The sequence below is a fragment of the Macaca nemestrina genome, chromosome 1, assembly GCF_043159975.1.
Source record: "Macaca nemestrina isolate mMacNem1 chromosome 1, mMacNem.hap1, whole genome shotgun sequence".
Classification (NCBI taxonomy): domain Eukaryota; kingdom Metazoa; phylum Chordata; class Mammalia; order Primates; family Cercopithecidae; genus Macaca; species Macaca nemestrina.
Window position 1 is genome coordinate 41,327,584 of NC_092125.1, and position 12,013 is coordinate 41,339,596.

General features: G+C 39.2%; 1 protein-coding gene across 38 annotated transcripts in view; it reads left to right on the plus strand.

Moving 5' to 3' along the window:
- The window catches only part of LOC105484566 (SMG7 nonsense mediated mRNA decay factor), an 88,521-nt gene that overhangs the window by 71,469 nt on the left and 5,039 nt on the right, over window positions 1-12,013 (plus strand). For 16 of the 38 annotated variants that reach the window (XM_024793689.2, XM_024793691.2, XM_024793692.2 and 13 more), the window contains 6 exons: window positions 3,873-3,992; window positions 4,957-5,383; window positions 7,197-7,341; window positions 7,760-8,142; window positions 8,789-9,160; window positions 9,929-10,078. In XM_024793689.2, the coding sequence (XP_024649457.2) occupies window positions 3,873-3,992; window positions 4,957-5,383; window positions 7,197-7,341; window positions 7,760-8,142; window positions 8,789-9,160; window positions 9,929-10,078 (1,597 nt within the window). The remainder of the gene's footprint in view (window positions 1-3,872; window positions 3,993-4,956; window positions 5,384-7,196; window positions 7,342-7,759; window positions 8,143-8,788; window positions 9,161-9,928; window positions 10,079-12,013) is intronic. The other 22 variants (XM_011746323.3, XM_071076921.1, XM_071076891.1 and 19 more) reach the window with 4 other exon arrangements.

A 12,013-nucleotide genomic window follows, 5' to 3' on the forward strand; every position in this document is an offset into this window, starting at 1 on the left:
TCCTGATTTCTAGTTTGATTGCACTGTAGTCTGAGAGACAGTTTGTTACAATTTCTGTTCTTTTACATTTGCTGAGGAGTGCTTTACTTCCAACTATGTGGTCAATTTTGGAATAAGTGGGATATGGTGCTGAGAAGAATGTATCTTCTTTTGATTTGGGGTGGAGAGTTCTGTAGATGTCTATTAGGTCCGCTTGGTGCAGAGTTGAGTTCAATTCCTTGATGTCCTTGTTAACTTTCTGTCTCGTTGATCTGTCTAATGTTGACAGTGGGGTGTTAAAGTCTCCCATTATTATTGTATGGGAGTCTAAGTCTCTTTGTAAGTCTCTAAGGACTTGCTTTATGAATCTGGGTGCTCCTGTATTGGGTGCGTATATATTTAGGATAGTTAGCTCTTCCTGATGAATTGATCCCTTTACCATTATGTAATGGCCTTCTTTGTCTCTTTTGATCTTTGATGGTTTAATGTCTGTTTTATCAGAGACTAGGATTGCAACCCCTGCTTTTTTTGTTTTCCATTTGCTTGGTAGATCGTCCTCCATCCCTTTATTTTGAGCCTATGTGTGTCTCTGCACGTGAGATGGGTCTCCTGAATACAGCAAACTGATGGGTCTTGACTCTTTGTCCAGTTTGCCAGTCTGTGTCTTTTAATTGGACCATTTAGTCCATTTACATTTAAGGTTAATATTTTTATGTGTGAACTTGATCCTGTCATTATATTAGGTGGTTATTTTGCTCGCTAGTTGATACAGTTTCTTCCTAGCATTGATGAACTTTACATTTTGGCATGTTTTTGCAATGGCTAGTACCTGTTGTTCCTTTCCATGTTTAGTGCTTCCTTCAGGGTCTCTTGTAGGGCAGGCCTTGTGGTGACAAAATCTCTAAACATTTGCTTGTCTGTAAAGGATTTTATTTCTCCTTCACTTATGAAACTTAGTTTGGCTGGATATGAAATTCTGGGTTGAAAATTCTTTAAGAATGTTGAATATTGGCCCCCACTCTCTTCTGGCTTGGAGAGTTTCTGCCAAGAGATCTGCTGTTAGTCTGATGGGCTTCCCTTTGTGTATAACCCGACCTTTCTCTCTGGCTGCCCTTAACATTTTTTCCTTCATTTCAACTTTGGTGAATCTGACAATTATGTGTCTTGGAGTTGCTCTTCTCGAGGAGCATCTTTGTAGTGTTCTCTGATTTCCTGAATTTGAATGTTGGCCTGCCTTACTAGGTTGGGGAAGTTCTCCTGGATTGTATCTTGCAGAGTGTTTTCCAATTTGGTTCCATTTTTCCCGTCACTTTCAAGCACACCAATCAGACATAGATTTGGTCTTTTCACATAATCCCATACTTCTTGGAGGCTTTATTCATTTCTTTTTACTCTTTTTTTCCCTACACTTCTCTTCTCACTTCATTTCATTCATTTGATCTTCAGTCGCTGATACTCTTTCTTCCAGTTGATCGAATTAGTTACTGAAGCTTGTGCATTTGTCACGTAGTTCTCGTGTTATTGTTTTCATCTGTATCAGTTCTTTTAAGGTCTTCTCTGCATTGATTATTCTAGTTATCCACTCATCCATTCTTTTTTCAAGGTTTTTAGTTTCTTTGCACTGGTTACATAGTTCCTCCTTTAGCTCTGAGAAGTTTGATTGACTGAAGTCTTCTTCTCTCAACTCGTCAAAGTCATTCTCCGTCCAGCTTTGTTCCGTTGCTGGCAATGAGCTGCGTTCCTTTGGAGGGGGGAGATACGCTCTGATTTTTTTAATTTCCAGCTTTTCTGCACTGCTTTTTCCCCATCTTTGTGGTTTTATCTGCCTTTTGTCTTTGATGATGGTGACGTACTGATGGGGTTTTGGTGTGGGTGTCCTTTCTGTTTGTTAGTTTTCCTTCTAACAGTCAGGACCCTCAGCTGTAGGTCTGTTGGAGTTTGCTTGAGGTCCACTCCAGACCCTGTTTGCCTGAGTATCAGCAGCAGAGGCTGCAGAAGATAGAATGTTGCTGAAGAGCGAGTGTTGCTGTCTGATTCTTGCTCTGGAAGCTTTGTCTCAGGGGTGTACCCCACCTGTGAGGTGTGAGGTGTTGATCTGCACCTAGTGGGGGATGTCTCCCAGTTAGGCTACTCAGGGGTCAGGGACCCACTTGAGCAGGCAGTCTGTCCGTTCTCAGATCTCAGCCTCCGTGCTGGGAGATTCACTGCTGTCTTGAAAGCTGTCAGACAGGGGCATTTAACTCTGCCAGGGTTTCTGCTGCTTTTTGTTTAGCTATGCCCTGTCCCCAAAGGTGGAGCCTACAGAGGCAAGTCGGCCTCCTGAGCTGTGGTGGGCTCCACCCAATTCGAGCTTCCAGGCACCTTTGTTTACCTACTTAAGCCCCAGCAATGGCAGGCACTCCACCCCAGCCTCACTGCCGCCTTGCAGTTAGATCTCAGACTGCTGTGCTAGCAATGAGGGACACTCCGTGGGCATGGGACCCTCCAGGCCAGGTGTGGGATATAATCTCTTGGTGTGCCGTTTGATAAGACCCTTGGTAAAGCACAGTATTAGGGTGGGAGTTACCCGATTTTCCAGGTGTTGTGTGTCTCACTTTCCTTTGGCTAGGAAAAGGAATTCCCTTCCCCCTTGCGCTTCCCAGGTGAGGCGATGCCTCGCCCTGCTTCAGCTCTCGCTGGTCAGGCTGCACCCACGGACCGGCGCCAACTGTCCGACACGCTGCAGTTAGATGAACCCGGTAACTCAGTTGAAAATGCAGAAATCACCCGTCTTCTGTGTCGCTCACACTGGGAGCTGGAGGCTGGAGTTCTTCCTATTCGGCCATCTTGGGCGTGCCCCCCACCCCACACTCTGACTAATATTTTTATTTACCCATTCCTGATTACTCCACTGTCTCTTTTAGCTTGATGCTCAAGTTCCAGCACTATCCAGCTCTTAGTTGTTCAGCCTTACTTTCTGCCACTTCCCCCAGTATTTATAAACTCTATACACTATGTGCTATACTTGAATAGCTCCCTGTTTTTATTCCTCCACACCTTTGTTCATGTTGTGCCTAGAACATTTCCTTCTCCTCTACTGCCCTTCCATCACCAGCCTGGTAAGCACTTAGCCATACCTGTCAAGGTCCAGCTCAGCTGTCACTCTATGAAACCTTTCAGAGCTTCTCAGAAGGAACTCATCCTCCTTTTACTGTATTCACTTACTCTTTGCATAGTTCTTATTATGATGCTTATCAGATTGAATCATAATTATTTATTCCCAAAGGTAGGGACTCTTATTTATCTTTGTGTCCTCAGCATCTAGCCTTCTGCCTGGCAATTCTTAAATCTTCTTTAAAAAAAAAGTTTAATGAGCAATCTGAAAAAGCTTTATTTTCTCAGGTTGGTTTATCCTTCTGATATCAATGAGTTACTCTATATGCTTTATGATATTTATACATTTTTCTGATTTAGAATGGTCTGCCATAAAGCGGATAGATTAATATTGTTTATTAGCATAGGCACCTCAGAGACTCTTAGCATTGCTGTGGTCATTTTCAAGCAAATTACTTAGCATGCAAGATAAGTGTTTATAAAACTTTATTCTTAAAATGATAAAAGAATCTTTTCTAATACAAAGTTGTGGTTTATTTGAGCTCCCCAACTAGAAAGTGAAATGTGAGTAAAAATATTACATTAATGTAATGAATTTGTATATTTTCTTTTCTGCTTTATTTCATAGTTTGTAAAAATCTCTGGGAGTATAAATTCTAATAAATGCAGTTGATTACCTCAAGTAGCTCACCTGTATGGAAAATAATCTGAAGCCATTACAGTTAATCAGGTGAACTTGGTTGCCTGGAAAATATCTTTAGCAATTTAATATTCTCATAACTTGTTTGTGTCAATTTTAGGAACTTGGATTTTTCCAAAGGTCACCAGGGTATCACAGGAGACAAAGAAGGCCAGCAACGACGATTACGACAGCAGCGCTTGATTGCTATAGGCAAATGGATTGCTGATAATCAGCCAAAGTATGTCCATGGAGCTTCTGGTCTGCCCCTATTTAACCACCTTTTTAGATAAACACACACACACACATCTCACAAGTTACATATTTTAGGCTTTGGTATAAATATTGTCGATCGTGAACTCTTAAGTTGACATGTTGGTAGCACAACATCTAATTATAACCCTAGTGAATAAGTATATCTTTATTTAGAATCTCTGTTCTCCTTATTGTGTATTATAGAGGACTTGGTTGTCTTTTCTGTTTATCATGAGTTTCTGCTCTAATTTATAAATATATTTGTAAATCTATAACCGAATTGTACTTCCACAGTCATGGTAATTTGTATTGGCCTGGGCATGGTGGTCAGTTTCAGGCAGGACAGACTAAGATGGTGCCAGTAGCCAGTTAAGTACAAAGCAGATGTGGTCATTAGTGTAGGGGAAAGAACACAGGTTTTGTCATTCTATTGGTTTGAGTTCCATTTCTAGTTCCGCAGCTTCTCAAGTGGGTGTCCTTGGAATCTCCCCAGTAGATTATAACCTTTCGAAAGTCAGTAACTGCTTATTCAATTTTGTATTCAGGTTTCTGTCATACAGTAGGTACTTAAATGCTTGCATGTTTGAATGAACTTACCACCTCCGAGCTTCATTTTTCACATCTATAAAATAGGAATTATATATAGCTAGCTTATAAGACATCAAAGGCCCTAGACTAGTGTCTTGCACTTGAAGCATGCTCAGAAATGTAAGTTCTAGCAAATGTTGAAAGAGCAGAGGGAGGGATACGTTGTGACGATGTTAAGTGTGATAATGAGAACCTCAATTTCTACATAACTACTTTTTGTGTTACCTGAATCCACATTGTTATATCCGGCTGTTTCCGTGGTTATTAGTGCTAGGAATATATTGACTTGGATTCACACACAATTCAGTTGTTATTTTTTAAGTTAATGTTTTTCATATATGGATTTATTTTTGCTTTTTTAGGCTGATTCAGTGTGAAAATGAGGTAGGGAAATTGTTGTTTATCACAGAAATCCCAGAATTAATACTGGAAGACCCCAGTGAAGCCAAAGAGAACCTCATTCTGCAAGAAACATCTGTAATAGAGTCGCTGGCTGCAGATGGGAGCCCAGGGCTAAAATCAGTGCTATCTACAAGCCGAAATTTAAGCAACAACTGTGACACAGGAGAGAAGCCAGTGGTTACCTTCAAAGAAAACATTAAGCCACGAGAAGTGAACAGAGACCAAGGAAGAAGTTTTCCTCCCAAAGAGGTGAGAAGGGACTATAGCAAAGGAATAACTGTAACTAAGAATGATGGAAAGAAGGACAACAACAAGAGGAAAACTGAAACCAAGAAATGCACCTTAGAAAAGTTACAGGAAACAGGAAAGCAGAATGTGGCAGTGCAGGTAAGCTGTATTTGAACTATAAAGCAGGTAGAGGAAGGCTCACACAAAAGGCAAGATTTTTCATTTTGTTCTAAAGCCATGAGAATTGGCTGTCCTGGAAGTTTAAATGCATTATTTAAATGCATAGTAAGGTTATATAAAGAGCTGTGATAGATGGTCATTTTATCAATTCTTGGGAATTGCGAGTGAAAAAAAAAAAATCTCAACCTGATTTGACACTTTTGTCAGTCCTCTCCAGTTTAAGCAGTTTGAAAGGATTAGTTGCAGTCGTCAGTTTCACACAGGATTATATTTTATTTGGAAGATAATAACTACCATTTGTCAATGCTATAGTGGAGATTTGGGGTCTTCTGTAGATCCAGTAGAACCAAAAGCATGTTAAGGCTTATGCGGGGTTTTTGTTTTTTTTTTTAAGATTCACCGTAATATATATACACTCGTATATATGTATTTTCTTCTTGGAAAAATATGAGGCTTTTTTTCTTGACAATTATACTTGTCCCAGCTAGTGGTACTAATATCACTTTAATCTTATCCTGGATCCTGGGAATTTATAAAGGAACAAGGTTTCTTGCTGGGAAAAGATAAGCACTGCTCAGTTATTTGTGACTTTCTTTTTATTAAAATATTTTTCCAAATAGATAAGATGATTTCATATAAACAGAAAAGGGCCTTTATTCTGTGATGGTTTTATTGATACTATTAATGTTTGAATAAATACTTAAGTGGCCATGTGAGTTGTTAACACACTTTTGCAAATTTATGTGTTTGCATGAGAAAGTTTACATGGTTGAAGGCTGCTTACAAATAAATAGTACCTTTGATGTATTTCTCTAATTTTTTTTGAGAAAGAAAAATAATAATAGTTCCATTTTAAGATTATATCAGGGAGAGAAACAAAAGACAAGGTAGAAATTAAGACGTGGGGGAGAGAGAGATGCTAGCGAAAGGCAAGAAAAAAAATGAACTAGAAAGCCAAAGGATCAGAGTTTTAGGGATAATGAGTCCAGCGTTTTCTGCTTACCCTGCCTCCATTCTCTAACTGCTCCCAATAAGGTCGTACTGAAAACAGAATCTCCTTTTTTGGTTTCTCATCCATCTCAAATCAGCCATAAATGATTAAAAGTGAGAAAGAGTCAACATATCACCACACTCTGTACCTCATCCCGAGTTTTCTATAAATGCTAATAATTTTCCCTGATTTTGCTCAACTTTGAGCGGGGCATATGACATCTACTCTCTGGCTCCATCTATAGGATCTCAGGGCCTGTTCCTTACTGCTGAAAGTATCCTTATTTATTCTGAAGGGTGGTAAAGTTGCAGGGTGGAAGGTGGATGCCTGACTGTACACATATGGCTACCCAGATGAAATTAAACTGAGGGCCAAAATAACTCACCTATGGGTTAACGGTCACTATTAGTTCATAATTCATGTATGCTGTTTAATGAATTAGAGTATAGAGAACCCTGGGCCCCAGAACAAGCAACTTAAAGTCATAGACAAGTTTTTTTCAGCTTGTTAGCACCAGGCATCTCATTTGTAAAACAAATGGACTCTAAGGTCCTTTACATATTTGGATTTTTGTGATCATGGGAAAGGAAAATAATTAGTAAAACTAAGATAGTAAAATTATCTTTTATTGGCTATTAAATAATTTGCTTTGATATTCCATTTTTAACTTAGGTGAATTTAAATATCTTCAGCATGTCCTTTTTGATCTAATGAGGTTTTAAATACTTTCTTAAGAGTAGGGTCTTTTTTCTGACACGTTTGAGTTTCAGTTTATTATAGTTTTGCTTCTCTTGGTCACAGGTAAAATCCCAGACAGAACTAAGAAAGACTCCAGTGTCTGAAGCCAGAAAAACACCTGTAACTCAAACCCCAACTCAAGCAAGTAACTCCCAGTTCATCCCCATTCATCACCCTGGAGCCTTCCCTCCTCTTCCCAGCAGGCCAGGTAAATATGTTTTATAATTTCTTCTACTTAATCTTTTCTGTGCAAGAATTTCTGTTCACTCACTGAGAAATGTGTATTCTGTTAGAGTAATGTTACTAACCCAAAGAAAGTTCTGTTTTCCCTAATGCTTATAAAATTATTTTTGAAATGTTTCTGTGTAGTGTACATGCAAGTGCATGTTTGTTATGATGAAGGAAATCCTATCACTGAACACAGAAGCTACTTACACAACACTGATTACTTCAGTGGATAGAGGAAAAGTGTCAATATTTTTAATTCTTCAAATCAAGTTAAAGATTGACAACATGACTGATCTCTTTTATGATGTGTTAGAGGACTCCCTCTACTTACCTGTTTTTAAAAAAATGAATTTTTTGCTGTTTCTTTAGAACTAAATCTGTGTTGTTCTGTTTTGAAGGGTTTCCACCACCAACATATGTTATCCCCCCTCCTGTGGCATTTTCTATGGGCTCAGGTTACACCTTCCCAGCTGGTGTTTCTGTCCCAGGAACCTTTCTTCAGCCTACAGCTCACTCTCCAGCAGGAAACCAGGTGCAAGCTGGGAAACAGTCCCACATTCCTTACAGCCAGCAACGGCCCTCTGGACCAGGGCCAATGAACCAGGGACCTCAACAATCACAGCCACCTTCCCAGCAACCCCTTACATCTTTACCAGCTCAGCCAACAGCACAGTCTACAAGCCAGTTGCAGGTTCAAGCTCTAACTCAGCAACAACAGTCCCCTACAAAAGCTGTGCCGGCTTTGGGGAAAAGCCCGCCTCACCACTCTGGATTCCAGCAGGTAAGTTACAGTTGTGTGTACTGTCCAGCTGAATGAAATAAAGGGAAATGCTGAAAGATTGAATGTTAGAAATGCTGATTGAACTTTGACATACTTCTTGTTTAGATTTGTAGTGATTATGAGAAGGCAAAAGTATTGTCTCTACTGTTTATGAAAGTTCAAATGTTTTCCTTACTTTTGTAAAGTGTATAATACTAGATCTTAACTACCATTCTTGGCTGCTACTAAATGTCCATTTTATTGAAAATGGATTTTCTGCAAATAATTCTATAGGAACATAAACTACTAGGGAAATAGAATCACAGTCTTGATGAGGTACTAAGATGTGACACCGATCTTAAATGTTGTCGTTTGAAGCACAGCACTTGAAGCAGAAAGGGGAAACAAACACTCTTATGCAAATATATTCATTCATTCATTAACCCTCTTAAATAGTTGAATTAAAAGAAAATATGAGTGTGGTGCCCATAATCTGTTCCCAAAAAGCTCTGTGTATTGAAAAGCCCAAAAGGTAAAGGAAACTGCTGCCTTGCCTAGAGTTTTGTTGCTTGGAAAACACCTCAAGTTCATTCTGTGATTCTTTAGCATTCATTATAAGTAATATTGCATTTTATCCTCACCTTGATGACAGGCATCTCTTTTTTAGTATCAACAGGCAGATGCCTCCAAACAGCTGTGGAATCCCCCTCAGGTTCAAGGCCCATTAGGGAAAATTATGCCTGTGAAACAGCCCTACTACCTTCAGACCCAAGACCCCATAAAACTGTTTGAGCCGTCATTGCAACCTCCTGTAATGCAGCAGCAGCCTCTAGAAAAAAAAATGAAGCCTTTTCCCATGGAGCCATATAACCATAATCCCTCAGAAGTCAAAGTCCCAGAATTCTACTGGGATTCTTCCTACAGCATGGCTGATAACAGATCTGTAATGGCACAGCAAGCAAATATAGACCGCAGGGGCAAACGGTCACCAGGAGTCTTCCGTCCAGAGCAGGATCCTGTACCCAGGATGCCATTTGAGGTGTGTGTTCTTTCCTATCACCGGGCATTTTGGAGATAGGTTTGGGGTTGACTATCTTTTGAATATCTCAAATGGATCTTATAAAGAGGCCACTCTTATTCTTTAGTACTATAGAATGCCACTGAGTATTGGTGTAGCTCTTGGTTTCCTCCTCAAAGTTGCACAGTATGTTCTAGTTTGGAAGCTGAAGAATTCTGTAACTGATTCAGAACTCTGATGGTCTGGCAAAGAAACCATGTACAGAAATCTCTAAAACAGCATGTTAGAGAATTCTGAGACAAAGCACTCCTCTCAGTTGGGCTGAATCATCTAAGTTTAAAAATAGGTTTACTGATACTTAAATAAGTTGCTCTCTGAGAGGAACAAAGTTAACCAGTTATCTTGGACAGTGGAGGTCCCTTTCTTTGCCCTTTTTATTCATGAGAAGCAGGTGAATGTTAGTAACTTTTTAAAAGATCTCTTTCTTTCTTTGTTAGCACAAGAGATGCTAATTATTTTGCTCCATAGCATTGTTTTACTTAACTAGCCACATTCACCTTTTGTGTTCTGCTCTGTCAGTATTTTTGCTTTTCTATTGTCTTGAACTTTCTCCAGTATTGTCCTTGTGTTGCTTTGCCTTTGCATTTCAGAGCCTTTTTTCTTTGCCTAATACCATCTATCTCGCTATCCCCTTGACTGTAGTTGTCTTCTTCCACCTAATCATACTACTATTCCTTTATGCTTTTGTTGTCCCTTATTGCATCTCACTGTGATCCTTTCTGTCACTAGGACCCCAAGAGCTCCCCTCTGCTTCCTCCGGACCTGTTAAAGAGTCTGGCTGCCTTGGAGGAAGAGGAAGAGCTGATTTTTTCTAACCCTCCTGATCTTTACCCGGCTCTGCTGGGGCCTCTCGCCTCTCTTCCTGGACGAAGCCTTTTTGTATGTATTTGACATAATTCTGCTTCTTGCTCTAACTCCCAGCTGCTTTTCTGAGATATTGTAGTACACAGATTAGGTGATTTCTTATCTTCCTGGGGCTGTCCTTTTCAGAACTGTAAAACATATTTTCTAATTCCCTAAACCAACCTTAAGATGGTAGTAGGATATAACAAAGCATTTCTGACTTTATATTTCTCCCAAATTGTAGAGACATACCTTGGTTTTATGTGTTATCCAGAAAACATTCTGCAGAGCTGGTAACACACAGGGTGTGAGGTGACAAATTAACTCACTTTGCAGGTAACACTTCCATCTGGACCCAGAAATTTTAAGTGTCATTTAATCTTGCTTAGGAACAGTGAGATTTGTTTCTCATATGTAGCCAAAATATGAAAGGAAATATGTTCTCGATTTTTTTTTTAACTGACGTTATTGAATAGTATATGGCTCTTTTTTGTTTGGTTAACTAAATGCAGAAGGAGCCCTGATCTAAATTCAAAGTTGGATTCATAAACAGAATGAGTAAAAATGAAGAGGATTCTACTTATAAACATTGTCAGAGTGTCATAAATGAGTAAATATCAAAATAAATAACTAGAACCACATAAAATGAAATCTGAGAACTCATCCTGCATTTCAGCGAACATCATTCTGTTTGCTTGTCAGTGTTTATATTACATTTTACTGTAGGTGGGGAGTATAAAAATGGAAAGAAAGATGGATGCTATGAGGCTTTTGCCCCTCTATTGCAACTTAATAAAACATTAAAAGATAGTGAATTTTACTTTCTTGCTTTCTCATAAACACAGGGCAAGCACACATTCGTAAAATTAAAATACATTAATTTTAGTATCAAGAGAAATAAAACCTTAACAGCTTTCATGACATTGCTGCCATCCCTGGCACTTGAAGTTCCATTAAGAATTTGTCTGGGTGGTAGCAGTAGGGGCCCCATACCAAGTTATGAAATAAGAGCAATAAAAGACCCCCTGGAGACTTCAATGGTAGTAGTGCCATGATTGAGTGCACAGGGATTGTGGAAGCCCAGCTGCTATACTGTTGCCTCTACATGTTTGCCTTTCTTGCTGCTTTTATGCTGGAGTGGCTTGAAGGACTGAGGGTAGTGCTTCTTTGTCCACTTGTTTCCTAATCCCTTAGTTCTTGTTTCGTTAGTGTTCCTTTCAGTGGAAATGGAGCTGATGGTAGAACAAGTGGGAGTATCTTCAGGGGTTTTTTTTTTTTTTTTTTTTTTTTTTTCATGTTTAAAAAACAATGAATAAAAAATCCTTGACTATAACCCTTCCTATATTTAACATTAGTGATACAACATATGTCAAAGTGCTTCTCTTGTCGTAGGTATTTAGTAATGTTTTGTTAGCCAGCTATTCAGTGACAGCATTAGAGATTCAGTTTTGTTTCTCCTAATGACTTTGCTAGGGCCATTAATAAATGTAAACTTGACTTTTAGCAACTATTTTACTGTATACTGCAAATAGAGCTGCTTAAGAAGCGTATTAACAAAGACATTTGTCAAATGGGTTTGAAAGGCTTTTTAAAAGTCACCAGTGTTAATGTTTTAAAAATTGTAGGGTGGAGAGGAACAGTGTTGGAACAGTTCAGCATTTTGTTTTGAGATTATTTTAAGTGCAACTGTTAACAGGGGGATTCCTGAGGTCCATGCCTCATAAACACTCAAAGTGCTGTTTACCAGGGTCGCTGGTCCCTGCCAGAATAGAATCTCTGACTAGATTTGATCTAAAAGGAGGATTCTACTCACCCGTGGCGACTGGCACTTAGGCGGTGTCTTGGTATTAACAGATTTGAATTCACGTCTTCTGAGCCTCAAATTGTACTCAATGGGCGAATACAGGCATGCTTTTGCTTTGGTTCCATACCATAGTATGGTAAGATTAATATTAAGAAAATGGAAGGTAT